The sequence below is a fragment of the Oncorhynchus tshawytscha genome, linkage group LG13, assembly GCF_018296145.1.
Source record: "Oncorhynchus tshawytscha isolate Ot180627B linkage group LG13, Otsh_v2.0, whole genome shotgun sequence".
Taxonomy (NCBI): domain Eukaryota; kingdom Metazoa; phylum Chordata; class Actinopteri; order Salmoniformes; family Salmonidae; genus Oncorhynchus; species Oncorhynchus tshawytscha.
The window spans coordinates 57,726,711-57,750,499 of NC_056441.1; the positions used below are offsets into that span (position 1 = coordinate 57,726,711).

General features: G+C 46.0%; 1 protein-coding gene and 1 non-coding gene across 4 annotated transcripts in view; both read right to left on the minus strand.

Moving 5' to 3' along the window:
• Positions 1–4,889: 4,889 nt before the first annotated feature.
• Positions 4,890–23,789, minus strand: part of LOC112265318 (huntingtin-interacting protein 1-like) — a 48,056-nt gene continuing 29,156 nt past the window's right edge. For 2 of the 3 annotated variants that reach the window (XM_024442491.2, XM_042296028.1), the window contains exons 7-32: positions 23,546–23,607; positions 22,578–22,718; positions 22,225–22,282; positions 21,978–22,053; positions 21,562–21,711; positions 21,209–21,309; positions 20,846–20,918; positions 20,503–20,686; positions 20,219–20,307; positions 19,885–20,001; positions 19,696–19,707; positions 19,343–19,444; positions 18,329–18,523; positions 18,079–18,226; positions 17,239–17,325; positions 16,620–16,727; positions 16,143–16,279; positions 10,519–10,629; positions 10,292–10,350; positions 9,948–10,041; positions 8,349–8,449; positions 8,011–8,116; positions 7,672–7,795; positions 7,411–7,472; positions 7,219–7,336; positions 4,890–7,106 (exon numbers count right to left, since the gene is read on the minus strand). In XM_024442491.2, the coding sequence (XP_024298259.2) occupies positions 7,096–7,106; positions 7,219–7,336; positions 7,411–7,472; positions 7,672–7,795; positions 8,011–8,116; positions 8,349–8,449; positions 9,948–10,041; positions 10,292–10,350; positions 10,519–10,629; positions 16,143–16,279; positions 16,620–16,727; positions 17,239–17,325; positions 18,079–18,226; positions 18,329–18,523; positions 19,343–19,444; positions 19,696–19,707; positions 19,885–20,001; positions 20,219–20,307; positions 20,503–20,686; positions 20,846–20,918; positions 21,209–21,309; positions 21,562–21,711; positions 21,978–22,053; positions 22,225–22,282; positions 22,578–22,718; positions 23,546–23,607 (2,626 nt within the window). In that variant the 3' untranslated portion in view covers positions 4,890–7,095. The remainder of the gene's footprint in view (positions 7,107–7,218; positions 7,337–7,410; positions 7,473–7,671; positions 7,796–8,010; positions 8,117–8,348; positions 8,450–9,947; positions 10,042–10,291; positions 10,351–10,518; positions 10,630–16,142; positions 16,280–16,619; positions 16,728–17,238; positions 17,326–18,078; positions 18,227–18,328; positions 18,524–19,342; positions 19,445–19,695; positions 19,708–19,884; positions 20,002–20,218; positions 20,308–20,502; positions 20,687–20,845; positions 20,919–21,208; positions 21,310–21,561; positions 21,712–21,977; positions 22,054–22,224; positions 22,283–22,577; positions 22,719–23,545; positions 23,608–23,789) is intronic. The other variant, XM_042296027.1, reaches the window with a different exon arrangement.
• Positions 17,071–17,184, minus strand: LOC112266247. Its single transcript, XR_002955899.1, has one exon. It is a non-coding gene; the product is annotated as a small nucleolar RNA SNORA16B/SNORA16A family (small nucleolar RNA).

Here is a 23,789-nt window from a genome sequence, read left to right on the forward strand (position 1 = left end):
CCAGTGAAAGTTGCACCCCTGGTAGTAGGCAACACAGTATCTTTACGAAGGCTGTGTGAGTGATACAGTATGGCTCACATACTTACAGTTCTGGGCTAATAGCTGACAGGCGCAAGGCAAAGGGGTTAAACTAAGCAGCACTTGGGTGACGCAAATGCCTTGTGCTTCCTTTCTTTATTCATAGTACAGAATAACTCTATCCGTTTGTTTCATAACGCCATATTTATGGCCCATTGGTCTGAGGGTGTAAAGGCCAGGTCCAGACAGTGCACAACACCAGCTCCTACCACCGTGCCACAGCTCCACAAAATAGCCTGCGCGGTTGCTAAGAGATAGGGCCCAATGAAAACACAGCAACATCTGCTGCAATGATCTAAGAGAGGCGGACCGGCCGGGCAGCGGAGCCCCTTCTCAGCCTGGCACCAAGCCTCCCCTGAAAACCCTCCTCCAGGGGAGACGAGTTGGAAGGGGAAGGAGAGAGAGAGGCGAGGGAGAAGAGAGGGAGGAAAAGCATAGAAAAGGGAGAGTGAGAAAGGAGGGTCTAGGTAAGAGATATACAGAAACAGACAATTTGCAGGTGTGACATCAGCCTACACTCTCTCCCCTAAAATCTGTTCCCGTTTCAACTAAAACAGCATGGGTTGAGCTAAAACAATCACATTTGCTTTTGATGAGGCTAGAAGTGGTTATGTAGCCAGTCCTCAAGAACTGCTATAGATAAGGTGAAGCTGCCATTGTTTTTCCACTATAAATATATTGCTGCAAAGAAATCTCTACTAAAGTACACCAATAAGAAGAAGAGACTTGCTTGGACCAAGAAACACAAGCAATGGACATTAGACCAGTGGAAATCTGTCCTTTGGTCTGATGAGTCCACATTTTAGATTTTTGGTTCCAACCACCATGTCTTATATATATCCCTCCCTCTTCTAAAACCCAAGTTGTACCCCTGCCTACTACACATACTGTACCACTCAATTACAGAAAGAGGATGCACACATCTGAAGAGGTTGAATGAATGATTGGACTTGTTCATTCATATCATTGTGTGATCATCACTTCCGCCGATCATCCCGTCAATCAGCCAGTCTTCTCCGTACAGACCACAGCCGATGCAGAGGGCGAGTTAGGACTCGCTTCCTGACATTTCACTGCTCCTACTGTTTCCCTGCCCCAGCCTGAGGACAGAAACCAACCCACACAGACTGTCCATAGCAGAGAAAGAAAACACAATGAATGTAGTTTACCCTTCTACTTAATTCATTGCCTTGATCGTTTGCGTCTTCTTTCAGCCGTACAAGGCTTCACGACAAACCCACAAGCGTCAAATCATCTTTCTGTGAACAGATTGAGAAACAACACTCAAAACGGTCCTGTGCCTGTGAACTGTGACTAGAGCTGTTGCTGGTAACTTTCCCTCTGTTCTTCTTAAAGATGTATGGTTTTCATTGGGAGTTTATAAAAACGAACAGCAACACTGCCTCCCTACTTGTTAGAGAGTATATTGGTGTGATATCTCACCATAAGGAACTCACCAGGGACTCGGCTAACCTCTAAAAGCTGTCCAGTGAACAGGAGGCACTCCGTCTCAGTCTGTGTTGGTGAAAACATCATCGCCCCTGAGAAAGCAGCATCATTTGCTGTTTTGTTTGTTTGCTTTCAAGAACCACAGCCCTTAGAGGAGAGACGGCTCTTTATTTTATTGTCCAGTGACCTCATGTCACTGGACAGTTACTGAAGAGTCTCTTAAAGAGATACTTCAGGATTTTGGAAATTAATCTACGTCCCCAGAGACAGATGAACTTGTGGATACAATTTCTGTGTCCAGTATGAAGGAAGTTAACATTGGCTTGCGAAACTGCCTCTAACTATGCACAATGACTTTTGTTCAATGTGCAAGGCAAGCAAAAACAATGTAATCAAAAGACCTCCAGTGAGGCAGGCTGGGTTTGATCATAGTTTATTGTTCCTATGGCTGACACCCTTATTCACACAAACATTGAACAGTGATTACATTCACATGGCCTGGCTTCACAATAATGGTTCCTTTTTTATGGCTTTAACCCTGTAAAGGCACACAAAGACTACAGCACCTCCTGGCTCCAAGTAGAGGAAAAGGTCAACTCTACAATAAAGTCTTGTGACACAGCTAGACAAAAATACTTTTACCTGGTCAGGTCATGTGGTCAGGAAAAAAACTCCTGGCCCAACTGATAACACGCATGCTGTAAATGAGCTAGCATGTGATGGTTAGTTAGACTCCATCTTATATTGGGATTCTGCATGTGCTGTTAAGGGCGTTGTTCTACTGTCATTGTCCAGTTTTCCTCAGTGGGATATATCGTTTTTCTCATATACACAAAGCACTATGCAACAGAACCAGAGTCACTATCTGATAAATAAAATATGATAAAATGACCCAGACCTTATTTACTTCAGATGACAAAAAAACAAAAAAAAACAACCGTCAAGATCAACATCTGTGATGACAGAAACTAGGGAGCATCTGAATGGATGTGTTGTTTGTTTAGGACATGGGGTCCATCCAGGCATCATGACGAGACCCTCAGTCGGAATATAGCGGGAGAGCTCTCTCGATTTTTTATAGAGCCTAGCGCCTGCTCAGCTCCCAACCAACCGCAGAGAACTAAAAATAGCTCAGCCTCTCTTGGAGCCATGCATCACACCTCCCCCTCCCTGCTTGTAATGGATTAGAGAGAACACAACACAGCATAAGCCTACAACACAAATCAGCCAAACAACAGCTGAGCAAACAGCATCCTCCACAGTGTTGTACAGGACATTAATAATGAACGACGAATGAACGATGAATTGAAAACGACTGTATACATTGGGTAAACTCTGGTTAATATATATATATATATATTTTTTTTTTTTAAAGGAATACAGACACTGTGGTGTGTGTGTGTGTGTCTGGTCAGATGTCTTCGCTGGGTGCTCGGGTCTGGTCTCAGGCAGGAAGAGGACACAGATCAGCCATAGCTGAGGCCTACAGTACCAGTACAGTACCAGTACAGTACAGTGCTCAGAGAAAGGACATGTAGTGCCTGACACCTGTTCACAAAGAATGGTACTGCACTGCTGTCTGTGTATGCAGTATAGAAGTGTGTGGGAGATTGAAAAAAACTGATACAGCAGTTAATACAGGTTCAAATCTAATTGTGTTTGTCACATGCGCCGAATACAACAGGCGTAGTAGACCTTACAGTGAAACGCTTACCTTACAAGCCCTTAACCAACAAGGCAGTTTAGAAAAATACATTAAAAAAGAAGAAATACAAGTAACAAATCATAAAAGAGCAGCAGTAAAATAGGCTATATACAGGGGGTACCAGTACAGTCAGTGTGTGGGGCCACCAGTTAGTCGAGGTAATATGTACATGTAGGTAGAGTTATTAAAGTGACTATGCATCGATAATAAGAGAGTAGCAGTAGAGTGAAATAGTCTGGGTAACCATTTGATTAGCTGTTCAGGAGTCTTATGGCTGGGGGATAGAAGCTGTTTAGAAGCCTCTAGGACCCAGACTTGGCGCTCCGGTACCACTTGCCGTGCAGTAGCAGAGAGAACAGTCTATGACTAGGGTGGGCTGGTACAGAGGTCCTGGATTGGTGGAAGCTTGGCCCTGGTGCTGTACTGGGCCGTACGCACTACCCTCTGTAGTTCATACTTTCCCCTCTAGATTAGAGATGGTTGTAATCTCCACATTTGTCTCAGATTATATATACACTTTGATTCACACTCAATTTCCACTTTGAAATCCACAGCTGGATACTGTGGTCTATTCCATGAGGTGAAATGTTCAGAATGTTCCAGACAGAGATATAACGAATAGAACAGACACGATTCCCTGTTCTACATGACAGGTAACCTCACAGAAGCCTTGTGTTACAATAAGGAGAGGTGTTCAAAGAAGGAAGAAGACAAATGCTAAATGGCTGTACATAACTTTAACCAACAGTGTACTTTCTTGGGCATTGATGTTGGCAGCAATGTCTTATTAAATGGATGCCAAGGAATTGACTTGAATCAGGTACGTTTCTTGGTATTTGTAAACAGGCCTTTAATGAGTGGAAAGAAAGCAGGATATTGGTGCATTAGTCTACTCTCAGATCAATGGGAGACAGTTAAAAGGACCACAACTTTGTTTTTCCATGCAAGAAATCAAATCAATACTTTCCACAAAGGCTCGAGCTGAACATTGAAAGAGGATATGTTCTTTCTCCAGGCTTACTGTTCATACTGTATACTATAGTATAGCAGTAACAATGGTTGCGATGGATGTTAATACTGTGTAAATACTATACCCCTACTATTCAAAACTGTGCTGAATCGATTGAGTGATATGAAACGGTATGGTTTGACCCCCCCCACCACCTTTAGTCCCATTGTCTTGACATTAGACAAATGTGTTCCGTCCACAATTAATCACGCTTATATAACAGTATTACTGTACAACTCACACAGAAGGAACTTAGTTCATCTTGCTACATTAAACAATTATTAAATGTTAGACAATCCACTCTTGACCGTTCCTAACAGTACAGAGCCAGACATCCATCCTACAGCTCCTGTATCAATCACTATGATTAAAATGTTTCATAATAATTCTCCCCAAGTGCATTACATCACATAAAATCCTTAGAAAGAGTACATGATGAGATAACGTCCTAAAAGAGGAATGGGATGGGCCATCTGGAAATAACCCACGAGTCACTCAATCATTTGAATGATACATTTTCCTAATCACTTAAGGGTTTTAAACATTAAATATTCATGAACATTTCAAGGACTTTGAAAAAATGGTGGCAGCTTACCTTGAGCAGTCTGCATTGAAGTGAGCAACAACAACAAAAACAAGCTTGTCATATTAAAGTTGAAATATTTAATTTTAAAAACGGAAAAAATTATACGCAGATACATAGTTTTTAGTATATCATACAAAGACATTATTTAAATGTTATTGAGTACTGTGTGTTTCTCATCGACTACAGTGAGCGGCAGTTTGAAAGGCTGGCTGAGCTGGTTGGACTACAGGCACAAACCAAAGGGTGAGAGGTCAATAACCAGGAAGTACACGTTAAATCATCATTAAATACCCAGTGTCACAACTTTTTATATAAAACAACCAAAAGCAGAGCAGGATAATAAAACCTCAAAGGGACATTAAGACACACAGGAAGACAAACTCAAAGAGCATCACACACAGAGACAGTATACTGTGATTAAACCAGATCAGGGTCCAAATAGGATTCATACATTTTTTTGAATACTTCTTGAATATCATTGCGTTTCATTGAGCCTGACTGGAGTGCCCGATGGGCGTGTTTTGAAGTACATTTGGGACTATTTCATTGGTTCCATTGCACCAGGCAAGCTCAATCAAGCACAGCTAAAGTATTTGAAAGGAAAACAAATACTGGATGAAACCCTACTAATCTAACTCATGGTGTACTCAACAACATACGGTATTCCCATATCTTTTCATAAAGCCAGATTGAAGAGCAGTAGTGACCACTGGCAAGACAGGCGAGGAGAATTTATGGTAAGAGTCTCTAATGTGGTAGCTCTGCTGTGCAACACTGCCCTCTTGTGACAATGTAACATATAACACAGGTCCAGGTATACCCTCCCTGTTTCAGTCTGTTTTCTTCCATTTGGTGACTAATGAACACAGCCCAGGTGTTATTGCTACTGTAGACAGATGGAAGTTGTCGGTTTCCCTTTCTAGGCTTTACAGCTACGTCGTCTGGGGAAGCTGATAAGAACCCAGCAGTGTGGGTGTGTAGGGCTTCCAATTCCCTGCCTTTCTGCTTATTACTTGTTCACTCCCACCAGATTTCTTACACAAGTCCATTCCTTTCAAATCAATAAAAGGGGGGGTGCCTCAGAGAAGAGCAAATTATCAGACATCAGCTTATGGAAGACCTTTTTCCAGCCACGCTAGACACCAAGAAGCCCAGAGCCACACAGCCAATTAACAGTCCAGCATGATCAGTGTCCTGTTCAATAGGCCACGGCGTAGCATACCATTTCGAAAGTGGAAACAAGCGTTTCATATTGGACACGTTTAGGTACTACCTTTTCATCCGTGTTGTGCCTAATGAACACAACCAGGGGCTCAAAGCAGCCCCAGACATTCACACACACACACACACACACACACACACACACACACGCACACACTACTTAATCTCTAGCTTTAACTCCAGCAACAGTCCTCTGGCTGCTCAGACACGCTACACTTGTGCCTTTAGCAAACCTAAACCCCCGGGGCTTTTTGGTATCCACAGGGTAGCTGGGCGTCTAAACAGTCAACTCTAATAATAACAACAACAGTCATCATGGTCTTTAAAACAGGAGGCGAAAAGGCATAAGTCCGTATCCCGGTGGGCGTATAGCTTAGATGGGGTTTGGGTTGGACTACTAGAGATGTAAAAGCTCACAGTGAGTGGAAAAAGAGGATCCAAGAGAAAAGAAAAGTGGGGAGGCAGTGAAGGGGTTAGCTCTCCCTCTAACACAGGGTGCAAGTTAACAACCTCTACCACTTAGAATAACAACACAACCGTTTAGTGGGAGAAAAACACGCCTGTTTTCGTTGCACTGATGAGACATGGGTAGGCAGGTGGAGGGCAAGGGGTGGGGTCTATGTGGCAATCAGTCAAGTCTCCCTCTCATGAGGGATTGGCCCTTGTGCAATGCATTCTAGGATGTCTGGTTGTGAAGAACTTGTGTTCGCGGTGTGTCGCTCCACAGTGGTGCTCCGACTGGGATAAAGTGAACCGTTGGAGAACTGAAATAAATACTTGGTAGAAGACAGAGGAACCATCAGCTGGTGTGGTATTTCTCAAGGGGCCCAGGCAGGTAGTCAATCCATCCCGCCACTTTCCCTCCTCATCAATGTCCAATTAGAAGCAGCTGGAAACAAGATAATTTTTAAAAAGCACCTTTTTTATTTGGCTTTCATAAAAGATTAAAAAATAAAGGGAAAGACCGAAGAGAGTGTATAAATGGGGCAAGAGGCAGAGCGAGAGAGAAGTTAGTCTTGTGGTTGGAGGAGAGGTGGGGAGCAGACCTCAACCTGTACCTGTGAGGGGAAAAGAGGGATATTAGACTGGGCTTCAACACAACCAATTATACACAATCACTATTTCTGACATAGTGCCTCTGCGTAATCACGTTGAGACACACATACGCACCTTCGTCCTCCTCCCCCCAGCCCTCGGCCACCCCGGCCAGCTCGTAGTGCTTCTTCCTTAGCTCCCCTAGACGCTCTCGCTCCTTCTGCAGCTTTGTCTCCAGCTCTAGAACAGAAACCTGACAACACACACAAAAACACGGTTTACTTGGACCTGTAACACACACACACAGCCACCCCACATTGCTCTTACCTGTGAGTCCATCTCCTGCCTCTTGATCTGAGTGAGGGTCATACTGGAGAAATCCATGGTGTCTGAAGCACACAGTCATAGGAGGGAGAGAGATGGAGAAAGGAGAGATGAAGAAAAGGGAGGGACATATGAAGAGAAAGATGAAGATAAAGGAGAGAGAAAGAAATTCAGCATTCGCTCACAAAACATTCAGTCACAATACATCTCACGTTGATCGCTCACTGTGTAAATCCACGGGCACGCTACTGTTAATCCACTCACCTTTCTCCTCGATCTGGGACTTCCCGGACTTGGTGGAGGCTACAACCCCGGCGGTGGCCTGTGTGACCCCTTTGGATGCCAGCTTCAGGCGGCCCAGGTTGGCATTATCTTTGTCTGCCTTCACCTGCCCAACAGACCAGAGAGTGGATGGGTCACCAACGGGAATGGGTCACAGGTGTGTCTTAAACACATGTAGAGATATGGTTGACACACTGAGTGATGAGACAGATCTAACTTGGCATGTGTAGATCCGGTTGTGAGTGAGTGTCTCAGGCTTGCACGCACAAGCACAGAGTTTCAGTTACCACAAATCATTACATATAAGAAGTACCGTCTCACCTTGGATGCGGCCACCAGCTGTGCAGTGCTGGCTGCGATCTCATGTGAACACACCATCAGCTCTTCGTACTTGCCCTTGCCCTGCACCACCAGGTCTGCTGCATCTCTATGGGATATATTATGCAGAGCATTATGGGTACTGTAGTGCATCATGCTACGAGTTCAACGGTTATAGGCTATACAGCATGGGGTGGAGTTTTTTTTCTGGTCAGGTCATGTAGTCAGGAAAATCTTCTGGCCTAAATGAGTGTATTCCAGAACACGATGGTGTTGTGGAGAGGTAACAACACTGCTGTAATACAAGGTTAAGTTAGAAGAGAAAGGGTGATACTACTTACACCATGACTGTGGCGCCCCAGCCCACGGCTTTGGAGGCTGAGATCAGGCCTTCAGTCCAGCGAGAGTTCTTGACATAGAAATCCTTCATGGATGCTGCCCCCTGGTGGAAAAAAAAGATTATATTGGAATATACACTGAGTATACAAAGCATTAGGAACACCTGCTCTTTCCACGACAGACTGACCAGGTGAAAGCTATGATCCCTTATCGATGTCCCTTGTTAAATCCACTTCAATCAGAGCAGATGGAGGTGAGGAGACGGGTTAAAGAAGGATTGTTAAGTCCTAAGACATGGATTGTGTCTGTGTGCCAGAGGGTGAGTGGAAAGACAAAAGATGTAAGTGCCTTTGAAGGGGGTATGGTAGTAGGGGCTTTTGAAGGGGGTATGGTAGTAGGGGCCTTTGAAGGGGGTATGGTAGTAGGGGCCTTTGAAGGGGGTATGGTAGTAGGGGCCTTTGAAGGGGGTATGGTAGTAGGGGCCTTTGTACGGTGTATGGTAGTAGGGGCCTTTGAAGGGGTATGGTAGTAGGGGCCTTTGAAGGGGGTATGGTAGTAGGGGCCTTTGAAGGGGGTATGGTAGTAGGGGCCTTTGAAGGGGGTATGGTAGTAGGGGCCTTTGAAGGGTATGGTAGTAGGGGCTTTGAAGGGGTATGGTAGTAGGGGCCTTTGAAGGGGGTATGGTAGTAGGGGCCTTTGAAGGGGTATGGTAGTAGGGGCCTTTGAAGGGGGTATGGTAGTAGGGGCCTTTGAAGGGGGTATGGTAGTAGGGGCCTTTGAAGGGTATGGTAGTAGGGGCCTTTGAACGGTGTATGGTAGTAGGGGCCTTTGAACGGTGTATGGTAGTAGGGGCCTTTGAACGGTGTATGGTAGTAGGGGCCTTTGAAGGGGGTATGGTAGTAGGGGCCTTTGAACGGTGTATGGTAGTAGGGGCCTTTGAACGGTGTATGGTAGTAGGGGCCTTTGAACGGTGTATGGTAGTAGGGGCCTTTGAACGGTGTATGGTAGTAGGGGCCTTTGAACGGTGTATGGTAGTAGGGGCCTTTGAACGGGGTATGGTAGTAGGGGCCTTTGAACGGTGTATGGTAGTAGGGGCCTTTGAACGGGGTATGGTAGTAGGGGCCTTTGAACGGTGTATGGTAGTAGGGGCCTTTGAACGGTGTATGGTAGTAGGGGCCTTTGAACGGGGTATGGTAGTAGGGGCCTTTGAACGGGGTATGGTAGTAGGGGCCTTTGAACGGTGTATGGTAGTAGGGGCCTTTGAACGGTGTATGGTAGTAGGGACCAGGCGCACAGGTTTGAGCCATAACACCTTGGAGAAGAAAAAAAGCTTGAGGCATGGAATGCATAGATGGAACATGTCGGCCATATCTTTAGTGTACAATATGACGTTTCCCCCTCCACGTCAAGTGATAGTGGGAGCACTGAGCAGAAGCTACATTGGCAGCAGAGAAGGCAGCAGCTACATAAAACAAAATACAGCACATGCGCATAAATGGCCATATCAATAGCCCCGGCAAGTCAGGTTCCAGAAAAGCCGGAACAGCAGCCACTCCGTATATTATATTATTATGCACATATGATAGGCCTCTGTTTCTCACTCTGCCACTCTCCACAATGTCCCTTTGCAGATCTTTGGAAGACAGCACGAGCACTTTGATGGCCTGCATCAGGTCTGTACAGGAGGCCAGGATCCTATGTGGGGCGATAGAGGACACATTCGTTCAGCATCTCCACTGCGCAACACATCTCGATATGTTTCACTCATTTGAAAGTTCTCAAAGCCAGGGTTGTGTTCATTAGAGCATGCGATGAAAACGATGTAAAAGGGGATGAAAAAAAATGTGCGTTTCTTACTGGATATGTTCAGGGAGTCCCTCCCTGTTTCAGTCCGTTTTCTTCCATTCGGTGCCTAATGAACACAACCCAGGAGTGGGAGACTCACCTCTCGTTGACCTCCATCTTCACCCCTGTGTCGACAGCACGCGACTTGTTGAGCATGTCCTGTCAATAGTATACAATAGAGGAAATTAGACACCTTTTGGTTGGTACTACTGTAAAATGAAACCAGAGGATTCTTTTCCCACACACATTTCTGTTTTAGTTTGGGTCTTCCTTGGTGACACACACACACACACACACACACACCCATACACAAGTTGAGCTGGTTACCTCTATCCTGGCAGCTGCTGACTCCACGGCGGCCGATGTGGCGGCCATTTCCTGCTCCACCAGATCTCCCAGCTCCCCCTGCTGCAGCTCCAGACCCCGAGGACGCAGTTTCTACAGACCAGAGAGAGGGAGATAAGAGAAAAAGAGAGGTGGCATTGGATGTTGTTTTTAATGGTCCCCCTAGATGCTGTCAGTTTGACATTTCAGCAAAATGTTTTTAAAGGACATAGGTCAGTTCCCTCGCCCTGTGCCCAAGTTCAACTTCTATCATAAGCAGGGTTGTGACCTCCCCTCCACGGGTCACATACTTGGTTGAAAGGATAAGAGGCACTGAAACTCATCTTATCATGATGACATCCCCTGGTTTAAATGTGCACAAATAGGCATTATGAGGAAGTTGATGTTCTCAGAATGATTGCAGGGTGTGGACTTTTGGTAAATTTAGTCAATTTAGTAGACCTAGAGTACCAGTCAAAAGTTTGGACACACCTACCCATTCAAGGGTTTTTATTATTTTCTACATTGTAGATTAATAGTTCAAACATAAAAACTAGGAAATAACACCTATGGAATCATGTAGTGACCAAAAAAGTGTTAAACAAAACAAAATTGTTTTGATAGTCCCACTAAGTGCAAACCAGATGGATGGCGTATCGCTGCAGAATGCTGTGGTAGCCATGCTGGTTAAGTGTGCCTTGAGTTCTAAATAAATCCGACAGTGTCACTAGCAAAGCACCATCACACAAAGCACAATCACACATCCTCCAAGCTTCACGGTAGGAACCACACATGCAGAGATCATCCATTCACCTACTCTACTTCTCGCAAAGACACGGCATTTGGAACCCAAAAATTTGAACTCATCAGACCAAAGGACAGATTTCCACCGGTCTAATGTTCATTGCTCGTGTTTCTTGGCCCAAGCATGTCTCTTCTTCTTATTGGTGTGCTTTAGTCGTGGTTTCTTTGCAACAATTCAACCATGAAGGCCTGATTCATGCAATCTCCTCTGAACAGTTGATGTTGCAATGTGTCTGTTACTTGAACTCTGAAGCATTTATTTGGGCTGCAATTTCTGAGGCTGGTAACTCAAATTCATCCCCTGCAGCAGAGGTAACTCTGGGTCTTCCTTTCCTGTGGCGGTCCTCAGGAGGGTGCTTGATGGTTTTTGCGACTACACTTTCAGAGTCCGGAATGACTGACCTTCATGTCTTAAAGTCGTTTCTATTTGCTTATTTGTGCTGTTCTTGCCATAATATGGACTTGGTCTTTTACCAAATAGGGCTATCTTCTGTATACCACCCCTACCTTGTCACAACACAAAAAATTGGTTCAAACGCATTAAGAAGGAAAGAAATTCCACAAATGAACTTTTAAGAAGGCACACCTGTCAATTGAAATGCATTCCAGGTGATTACCTCATGAAGCTGGTTGAGAGGATGCCAAGAGTGTGTAAAGCAGTCATCAAAGCAAAGGATGGCTACTTTGAAGAATCTCAAATATACAATATAACACATTTTTGGTTACTACATGATTCCATATGTGTTATTTCATAGTTCTGATGTCTTCACTACTATTCTACAATGTAGAAAATAGTACAAATAAAGATAAACCATTGAATGAGTATCTGGTGTCCAAACTTTTGACTGGTACTGTAGGTAACAGGAGTTTGCAGGTCAGGTATGTCACAACCGTATGTCACAACCGTGTCAGTGAATTTCACAACCAGAGAGTGGCAGGCCAGAGAGTGGACGGCAGCACTAATTCTTTACATAAAGCTTTATATCATAAAACTTCCAAGTGGCATGGCAAACAAGAGCCCATGTCTAAGACATTAAACAAACGCCGGTGGACACCAGTCCCCAACAAATGCTGGGACCTAACCAGTGGTCTATTGACATTTCTTTAGGTGCCGGATCGCAAAATAAAAATAAATAAATGTCATAATTTCTCAATCAAAGTTTGTACTGCAGTAGATCATTGAATAATAACATATTAAAATATGCATAAATGCATCCTCTATGCAACATCTGCCTATGCCTACACATATTGGCTCAAATAAATATTCACAAATACCAAATTAGGCCAATCACTTGATCTCAATCAGTTTCGTGGGAATATGCATTTAGATCTACTTGAATGTTGTAACTAACTACTGTTTGAACAAATTTAACGTGCCCTCCATTATTACCAAGACAATAAACATGGGAGTTTGCTCCTCATCACCATAACTGATTGAGTAAGTACGGTTGGGACATACCCAAATTCTTCCATAAAATGGTGAGTTGGGGACCAGATCTGCACTCCTAATCATCCAGATTCCAGCTAAGATTCAAGCTACACCAACGTTCACCATGGACAGAAAAGGCCTGGTCTGCTCTGTCCTCCAGTTCATGTCCCTGGTCCAAGTCTCTTCAATCAATCAATGACCTGAGAACCATAGAGTTGGGCCACAGCTATACACGTCACGGCCTCAAGCTGCTCTACTGGGTCGTTCAACAGCTAACCATCAACGGCCGCACAGACGCACATGTCTGTTGGTTGACGCCATATCTGAAGTGCTTTGACAGGCTGGTCAACACCATTATCCCAGAAACCCTAGACCCACTCCAATTTGCATACCGCCCTAACAGATCCACAGATGATGCAATCTCTATTGCACTCCACACTGCCCTTTCCCACCTGGACAAAAGGAACACCTATGTGGGAATGCTATTCATTAACTACAGCTCAGCGTTCAACACCATAGTACCCTCAAAGCTCATCACTAAGCTAAGGACCCTGGGACTAAACACCTCCCTCTGCAACTGGATCCTGGACTTCCTAAACAGGCCACCCCCAGTTGGTAAGGGTAGGTAACAACAAATCCTCCACGCTGATCCTCAACACAGGGGCCCGTGCTCAGTCCCCTCCTGTATTCCCTGTTCACTCATGACTACAAGGCCAGGCACGACTCCAACACCATCATTAAGTTTGCCGATGACACAACAGTGATAGGCCTGATCACTGACAATGACGAGACAGCCTATAGGGAGGTCAGAGACCTGGTCGTGTGGTGCCCTGACAACAACCTCTCCCTCAATGTGATCAAGACAAAAGGAGATGATTGTGGACTACAAGAAAAGGAGGACCGAGCACGCCCCCATTCTCATTGACAGGGCTGTAGTGGAGCAGGTTGAGAGCTTCAAGTTCCTTGATGTCCACATCACCAACAAACTAACGTGAAGAGGGCATGACAAAACCTATTTCCCCTCGGGAGACTGAAAAGATTTGGCATGGGTCCTCAGATCCTCAAAAGGTTCTACAGCTGCACCATCACTGCCTGGTATGGCAAATGCTCGGCCTCCGACCACAAGGCACTACAGAGGGTAGTGCGTGTACGTCCCAGCACATCACTGGGGCCAAGCTTCCACCCATCCAGGACCTCTATACCAGGCGTTGTCAGAGGAAGGCACTAAAAATTGTCAAAGATTCGAGCCACCCAAGTCATAGACTGTTTTCTCTGCTACCAACCTGGGCTCTGCACACATCAACAACAGCCACCCTCGAAGCATCATTACCCATCGCACCACAAAAGCCGCGGCCCTTGCCGAGCAAGGGGAACAACTACTTCAGGTCTCAGAGCGAGTGACGTCACCCGATTGAAACGCTATTAGCGCGCACCATCGCTAACTAGCTAGCTATTTCACACCGGTTACACAACGTTACAGCAAGCGGTACCGGAGCGCCAAGTGTCGTGGCAGAATCAGAATTATTTAGGTAACATTTATAAATAAAATCTTTTATTTATTTTATTTCATGCTTATGTGAGATATGTCATTAGAATGTCTATTTTTGTATAATACTGTTGGCCAGTTGCAGTTCTCTGTTCTCTGTCAGGGTTCAGTTCCTTGGGCCGCAGAGAGGGGAGAGGTCAAGCTTGTCTTCATATGTAAACATATCTTTTAAACCATGTGAATGGATCGATTGAGGGGGAACCAATTATCTCTTGGCTCCACAATGTCTGTGTGCCAGTCACTGTGTCTCCGTGAGCTTGTCCAGAATGGGAGTGTCTAAAATGACAATTGATATATATCCTAATGTCTTGGTACTATGTTGTACCAAGAACGAGAAGTAGAACCTCGTTTTAGGAGAGCAAACTGAACGATAATTTATAGCTAATGCTGTCTGGCTATGGAATACTCCTCTCTCAAGTAAAGTCTTCCTTTGTAATGTTCCTAAGATCTGTTATTCGTCATGTGAGTTGAGATTGGTGTGTCTTGGCTATAAATGATACTAAGAACTGTTTTGTAAGGACTCTCAGAGAATTAATTTATAGACACTGAATTGATCTGAGAGTCACAGGGTTGTGATGGAGCTCATATAATTAAAGATGGACTTTATGATAACTCTGACTTGTGTGTGGTTTTCTCTCATGATTTGGTAAATACAGGAAATTTCCACTACACAAGTCTAGGTTCAAGAGGCTTCTAAACAGCTTCTACCCCCAAGCCATAAGACTCCTGAACATCTAATCAAATGGCAACCCAGACTATTGCCCACCTCCTCTTTTACACCGCTGCTATTCTGTTATCATCATCTGCATAGTCACTTTAATAACTCTGTCTACATGTACATATTACCTCAACTAACCGGTGCGCCCATACTGAGGTGGGCAATAGTATATAGTCACGCTATTGTTATTTTACTGCAGCTCTTTAATTACCTGTTCCTTTTATTTCTTAATCATATTTTGCTAAACTGCATTGTTGGATAGGAGCTTGTAAGTAAGCGTTTCACTGTAAGACGCACACGCGCTGCATTATGGCTTCCATTACTTTGGGAACACCTAGTGGCTACTCCCAGAAATTGATCGGGCCACACGACTCTACTTTGCAGTGGGCAGCCTCAATCCAGAAATCAGCCCCGATGCTAGAACACTGCCAAATGACGCCGTTTGTGATAACACACAACCCTTTACTGCAGAGAAGAACATGGATCGGATCATTGTCACGATCGCCTATGACCCGCGTCGTGTAGATGTCTAGATTGTGGAAGACGTGTACATAACGCAGCACCAACCGCCAGGGATACCTACAAGACCAGTGTCGGCCTCTTGAGAGAGATACGCAGTAAGAGATATCGCAGCTTTTAAGCAAGAGGTAGGTTGTTGATAGACACCAGGGCTGAAAGTAGATTGACATTCTTGCCAGTAGGCATAGTACAGAATCTTTTGAACATGTAGTCAACTTGTGATTGTTTGATTGTTCTTTTTTGATTGTGATTCTTCTTCTGATGAGATGCCAAGTGTTTACTAACAGCCTTATCTTTTTCTAGTTCACTTTGAGATAAAAATGGACATGTAGTCTATTCCAGTTTATACATGAATCCCGTCATCCCTGCAGCCTGACTGAGGTTTTTCAATGGTTCTGTATCGTTAGTCTCAACGTTAACCTGGGCACTGCATAGTATAAAACGTATGTTTTTCTCCTCCTCCTTTTAATCGGCTAGTAATGGTATAATAATCAAATGTTTTTATGAAATCAAATTACTGTAATTTGCACCTAAACTGTACTATCTACTCATATTTACTCTTAAGAATAAAGCAGCAACAATACTTGTATGACCATAAAGACTGGGCTGACCTCTGCGGTGGCCAGGATGCCATCCAGTGCTGCCCTCAGCATGGCGCCATCTGCCGTTGCCAGGCTTTCCTGCTCCTTCATCTGACCCAGCAGGGACAGGGCCTCGGCCCCACACGCCTTCACACTGTCTGACAACGCTGTGGGGGGGAGATACAGACACAGTATGGAGACTTAGAGGAAGTGGGTGGCTAACCGCTAGCCTGGTCTCTGATCTGTTTGTGCAGTCTTCCCAACGCCGATGGTCATTGTCACCCGGTGACAGGCAACACAAACAGATCGGGGACCAGGCTAGGCTATCGTTGCGTCTGTGCATTATCAGTACTTCTCTAACAGATGTATATAGGGATGTAGAGATTATTTTATTTTATATTAGACATGGCTCAAATCAAACTTTATTTAAAAATCATGGAACATTCCTGTCCTGGATGTGAGAGTACACATTTCAGTTGAAAAGACAGAGGGACAGCTCACACTCACCGTCCGCTTGCTCCACTGGCACCATATGAGAGGTGGCACTGCCCTGAACAATGGTGTCACCCACCAGGTGGGCAAGATGGGTCACTGCCCGCACCAGCTCCGACACACCTGGAGAACCAAGGGTCAAAGGTCAAACTACTATAAAGCCTAAACACAATCAACAGGATATGCTACTTTAATTTTCAAGTACTTGAAGGCTGTAATGCTGAAAACCCCGGTATTTTAGCTATAAATAAGCACTTTACTATCAACCTCCACTGTCCACAAAGAAAATAATGAATACCTGCAACATATTCAATTATACTCAAATAGATTTACTTTCTTCTATTGGGAAGAAATCAAATAAGACAATAGAAATCTAGATCTTTCATGTGGGCAAGAAACTGAAAAAGGAACTTTTCTTCAAATAATATACATGTGTACCAGTCAAAAGTTTGGACACACCCTCTCATTCAAGAGTTTCCTTTATTTTTACTGCACAGCGGCAGTAAAAGTAACGTTTTTTGGCTGCCTTTTGACCTTGTTCTGCTACACAAGAACAACAGCAGCTTCGATAGGTGCCTGAAAGTAGGCGGTGATGACACAAAAGCTGACTAGGGGAGTAAGTTCTGAGTCTGACCTGTGTTGTCTGCCAGGTAGCCGTCTCTGGCAGAGTGAAGTCTGTCCATACAGTCCAGAGAGGCCTGACACCTGGACGCCAGGTAGTCTACACACAACGAGGGTACACAGTGAGGGGGGAGGCATCTTCCACCATACAAACACACATGTACACTATTATGAGGGGACATCATCCTACATCACACCCTGGAACACAAACACACATGCACACTATTATGAGGGGACATCATCCTACATCACACCCTGGAACACAAACACACATGCACACTATTATGAGGGGACATCATCCTACATCACACCCTGGAACACAAACACACATGCACACTATTATGAGGGGACATCATCCTACATCACACCCTGGAACACAAACACACATGCACACTATTATGAGGGGACATCATCCTACATCACACCCTGGAACACAAACACACATGTACACTATTATGAGGGGACATCATCCTACATCACACCCTGGAACACAAACACACATGCACACTATTATGAGGGGACATCATCCTACATCACACCCTGGAACACAAACACACATGCACACTATTATGAGGGGACATCATCCTACATCACACCCTGGAACACAAACACACATGTACACTATTATGAGGGGACATCATCCTACATCACACCCTGGAACACAAACACACATGCACACTATTATGAGGGGACATCATCCTACATCACACCCTGGAACACAAACACACATTTACAAGTAGATTGAGGCATCACACATCCAGCATGGGTTTCACAATGTGGCATCATCTCAGACGGTTGGACGGACAGACAGACAGTTGGTTGGAGAAGAGGTTGGAGAAGGTTAGGGGCTGACCTGCAGAGCTGGTGCAGCTGATGTGTGCTGGGTCGTCAAGCTGGGCCAGTGAGTCCTGGACTATCCTCTCTGCCTCCTCCACAGTCCCCTGTAGGGCGGACCAGCGTGCTGCCACCAGCTGGCTCTCCAGGGCCTGCTCCCTGCTCTCCTATCCACATAGCGTCAGTGAGAGAATCAGATATCACACACACACACACACACACACTCACTGAGAGGCTGACACACAGGCACACAAACAGCTGCCACACACCTTCTCATTGAGTTGGTTCTGTAGGGCCTCGGCAGTCTTCACGCCGCTCTCCCTCTCACTGGACAGGCTGCTTTGAACACGCTCAAGCTCCTCCCCCAGGCCTGCAAGCTCCTCCTCTTTCTTCGACAAGGATTCCGCCAGCTCCACCTTCTCCGATTCCACAGTCGAGAGCTGAGAACTGAGCTCCTCACTCGACTGAGACGGAGAGAGTGAGAAAGTGAGTGAGGGGGGAGAGACGTAGAGAGAGAAAGTGAGTGGGGGGGGGGAGAAAATGAGAGAGAAGAGGAGAACGAGAGTGTGACACACATACACAGTATTTTAGGATCGTACATATCTCTGTTTCCCTGCTGAACTGAACGACAAGGCTCACACACTATACACTCCTAATACCACCTTTTAAAAGACAACGCCATAAGTGCTATGAGATGTGGAAATGACAACTGCCATTCTTCTACTCTCCCTCGCCTGTTTGTGGGCCCCCTCCTGAGCATGTGAACAAGAACATGAGCGAGAGACGGGAAGAAAGAGTTTGTAAGTGAGATGTGTGACAAAGTGACAGAGCATGTGTGTGAGGACAGGAGGGAGTGGACGTGAGAGAGAAGGAGAAGGGGCGAGAGAGAAGTTGATTCAGAAATAGGGGTTGACAGGAGTGGGAGAGTGGAGAGAGGGATGGGCGATATAGAGGAGGAATGGTAATTGGACATTCATGGCCTGGTAGGATTACACAGTGTCGGGATCATGCAGAGATCGAGGTCTGCACCGACGCTCCACACAACCCTCTGCACACACAATTTCATACACGCACACAGGCACCGTACACAGACAGAGATGGGTCGAAGAGTAACATGGAGTTGTGGAATGTAAAGACAATTTGAAGGTGTCAGGGTGAGTTCAAGTGGGGTAGAGTGGAGAGGAGGAATGTACTGTTGGGTGAGTGTTTAGGGTGGAGAGGATATGAGGAGTGTACGGTTGGGTAGAGGACGCAAGTGTGTTTTAGGTTAGAAAGTTGGCTACCTGTTGAGATGAGGCCATGGTGCTTTTCAGGGTGTCTAGCGCCGCCCTGCTGGAGATCAGCTCTCTCTGCAGCTCCTGCAGCTGCTCCACCTGTTCCTGCTCCTGAAGGGAGACAGAGGCAGGAGAGAGAGAGTGGCGGGGGAGAGAACAGAGAGAGATGTGGGAGGACAAAAGAGAGAACGAAACAGAGACGCATGTTATTTGCTAGGTCTCCATCTCTCTACCTCAGTCTATTCTACCTCTCTAAATCCCACATGTACAGCAAGGCATCTCAGTTACACAATTAAATGATCAGAGACAGACGGAGAAAAAGTTGAAAATGTACTGTAGTATGAAGGAGTGAAGTATATTACATTTGAAGTCCTCTGTGTCCAAGAAAGCGAGAGAGGGAGAGAGAGAGGGGGAAAAATGGGAGAGATGGGGGGAGGGGAGAGAGAGAGGGGGAAGGGGAGAGAGAAAACAGAAAGAGGTGATACATACTGTAAACACACAGTATTTCAGGAGAGTGTGCATCCCTGTGGGAGTGTGTGTCTCGCCCTCACCCGTCTCTCCGCGGCCTCCTTGGCAGCCTTGACCTTCTCCTGCATCTCTCTCCTCACGCTGTCCATCTCGTCCTCAACCGCCCGCGCCACCGTCATCTGACGAGTCACCTCCGCATTCTGAAGCCACCAACAGAAACAGACGGTTTTAGGTGAGGGAAGAGTTTTTAGAATTGTAAACAAGAAATGTGGAAGAAATGTGTGAGCATTGCTGCTAGAAGTGTCTTTCCAAGGGGAAGGGAGCTAAACGGGACTGGCTGAGAGGGGTAGGAGCAAGCCTGCACCATGATTCTGAGGGGTGAGGTTCTTCGATCGTAAGGGGTCTGGATGGGCCTACCTTCCTCAGCAGGTCAGCGTGACTCTGCACCAGCTCTGTGTACTTCTCCTTCAGCTTGACGTAGCGCTGCTCGTTGGCCACCGCTTTTCCTGAGACACACGGACAGACAGAGCTGTTATTGTCACAACAGTCAGATGGCTGAATCCTGACTTGAGATATGCACACGTAATTCAAAAAGTTTATGTAGGCATTGATATCAGCTGAAGGTGCAGTAAGAAGATATTTGAGTGACTCGTGTAAATCTTGAGGCCTGGGGTTGTCTGGCGGGCTGTCCCTGGACTCACTCTCGATCTCGGTGAGGCTTCGCTGCTCTTTCTCCGTGTCCTCTTTGACCCGGCGCAGGTCGTCAAGCTCCGCCCGCAGGAACTCGCCCTCTCCCAACGCCTGCATCCTCAGGTGGCTCTGCTCTGCTAGCTCAGCCTCCAGCTCATCGACACGCCCCCGCAGCGCCTGGCGCAGACGCCCACTCTGAGAGAGAGAGAAAGAGAGAGAGACAGAAAGAAAGAGAGGAGGGAGAGTGTGTTCTGGTTCAACAGTGTGTAAACACACTGCCTCAGAAGTTCAGGCATTATGGAGAATTGCCTCTGTAGTGGCTTAAGTGCCTCATTAAACCTCCCCCCTCCTCACCTCCAATCTGAAGGACTCCAGTTCCTCCCTGAGGGCCTGGATCTCCAGTGTCAGCTGCTCGATCAGGCGGTCCCTAATGGAAACAGGACAGGACAAGGTCGTGTTCATTAGGCACCAAATAGAGGAAAACAGTCCGAAACAGGGAGAGAAATGGCTGGATGTGGCCAAAGACAAAAGCGTATTTTCGGTTTTCCATTGCAAAATGTTCTGGGACGGAAAGCTGCAGGGTTTTCAATGCCTCTGAATACCTCTATTGGAGGTCAGTGTGGTCTGAATTGTGTGACAATCTATACAGACCAAAGATATCCTACAAATGTCAAATTCGCTCATCCAGAGTGCAGCAGTTTGGTTCTGGTGTCTTACTTGTCGTCCTTGCGCATCCCGTTCTGACTGTTGAAATTGAATGGGTCCGTGGCGGCGGACGTGCCAAAGAGGTCGTCGAACCTGGGTTCTACCACAGCAGCCTAGTCGGAACCAACACAGCAAGACAGAGACAGACAGTCGTTCTACAGGCTTTAGGTTTCATTAGGTTCAGTTGACAGACACAGAACTACTAAGACAGAGCACAGGAAGGGCATCGTCTGTAACATGGCATATTTTGTGAAAAAAGTGTGTGAGTCAGCTAGTGCACGAAATTCATCTTTCACACACAATAAGGCATGTTACAAACGGCGCCCCATAAGACAGCAGTAATGGGACATGTTCAGATGGGCTACCGGCTGGACGGGGATGTCGGTATCCACCAGGTCCTCTGTCACCAGGTCCACCATGTGTTCCGTCTCGGGGGAGGACGACTCAGCTGGAATGACTACCACGGGACTGATGTGCTCCGACAACGCCGACGCCCGCAGGAAGTTAGGTGGGTTCTGACAGCAGACAGAGACAGAGAGAGACAGAGACAGAGAGAGAAAGAGAGAGAGAGTGCGAGCATAATTAATCAAATTGTATTTGTATAGCACTTAACCCAAGTAGCTGAACAGCAACCTGGGCCCAAATTCCTCAAGTGCAAGCAAGGGCAACAGAGAAAATGGGAGACTATGTTCATGCGTGTGTGTGAATGATACAGTATTTACTTGAAAATACACAGCAGAGATCCTGTCTAATCTACAGGCTAGTTCAGGAGGACTCTTACCTCAGGTAACTGTGGGATCTGAATGAGCCTCTTGAAGTACTGCAGGTTACTGGAGCGGTAGAACAGACTCTTCAGCCTAGCAGAGACGACACACACACACACACACACACCGATGAAACACTCCACCATCATCACAACTTAGTTAGGTCAGGTGGCGGAGCACTATGACCTCTCGTCAAAACTAGTGCACTACATAGGGAATAGGGTGCCAATTGGGACGCGGTCCATGACTTGTGTGTGAACTGACTTCTTGAACTGCTCCTGGAAGCGGTCTCTGTGGCCCTGGAGTGTGTCAGCAGGAAGGCCTGGAACAGACAGACAAACAGTTTTGGGAATGTGTGTGTGTGTGTGTGTGTATGTGAAACTACTGAGAATGTGAATGTACTACAGAGTGTGTGTGTGTGTACTCAGGTTTGAGGCATTTCCTAAGCCTATGATATGACCAAGAAAATTATGTGAATTATGTGCCCTTGGAATAGCCACAGATTTTCTGGGAAGATCACAGGAAAAACTGTTGGCCTTAGATTAGTAGCCAAGTATGAGGTATTCAGGCTGTCACTCTGCCATTTGTCCAGCGGGGGGCGTGTGTGTTGGACTCACAGGAGTGCAGCTTGAAGAGCAGCTTGACGGTGTAGTCGTACAGGTGGCTGCTGTCCAGGATGACCTGGATCAGGGGAGCCAGGCGACACTGGCCCGCCGCCGTCACCGAGACAGACCGCGACATGTCCAGGGAGCTGAACACTGCAAGGGTGGACACGCACATATCAGTGATCATCTCTCTCTCTCACACACAGGTGGTCGGTCAATCAACCAATGAGTATGTACTCCAACAGTCTCTTCCTCTCTCATTACAGCTCACTTTCAGTCCCTCCATCTCCTTTGCTCTGATGCCAGTCCCTACAGACCCAGTCGTTCCCTCCACACAGAGGTGTAGTTTCCTGTGGAGCCAAACCCTGACACACACACAGTCAGGGCTCTCAGCTCTTGGGTGACGTGATGCTTTAGCCTGCAAAACATCTCTCCTGATGGGAGGCAAAGAGTCTCTGTGTGTGTGTGTGTGTGTGTGTGTGTGTGTGTGTGTGTGTGTGTGTGACATGAGGAGACAGGGTAGAAATGAGTCCTACTGAGTGTTCAAACGGAGGCAGAAGGGCAATCATGTTGAGACAAATGGAAGATGAAATATGTGCTTTACTTTGTGAAGAGCTTATAGTGGAAGGGAGACAGGAGAGTACTGTATAGCTGTTTTAATGTCCATGCTAGTACGCTACTTTCAACGAAGCAATGTATTGGGCACACATTCTATGTGGTATGCTAGTGTGGCTATTGGGACGTAGCTTATGACGCCAAAACCAGGGTCATGTTCATTATGCCTCAAATGGAAGAGAATGGACAAAAACAAAAAAAGGGACTACCTGGACTTAAGAAACGCTCATTTTTGTTTTCGGTTGCAAAATGTTTTCCGTTGTGTGCACGGATGACCTGACATATACAAGCTAGAACCAGGTTGTGTGTGATACGCGCGGTTGCAGATGACATCTATATATAAATATAAAAGAGAAATAGCTTACCACCCAGGAAGAGGTTGAGCTCACACTCCAGGTAGTCCAACATCTCCACTGTCAACTGGAAGCTGTTGTGAGAGGACACACACACACACACCAAACACACACAAAGGTGTTGGATTGGAGGGTTCACAGCATGTAAAGTGGAGGCATAGCCTACACATCACACATACAGAGGCTGTAAGACCCATGTAGCAATGACCCGGAGTTGGTTTGTATACATATAACAACAGTCATATGCTCTATATGG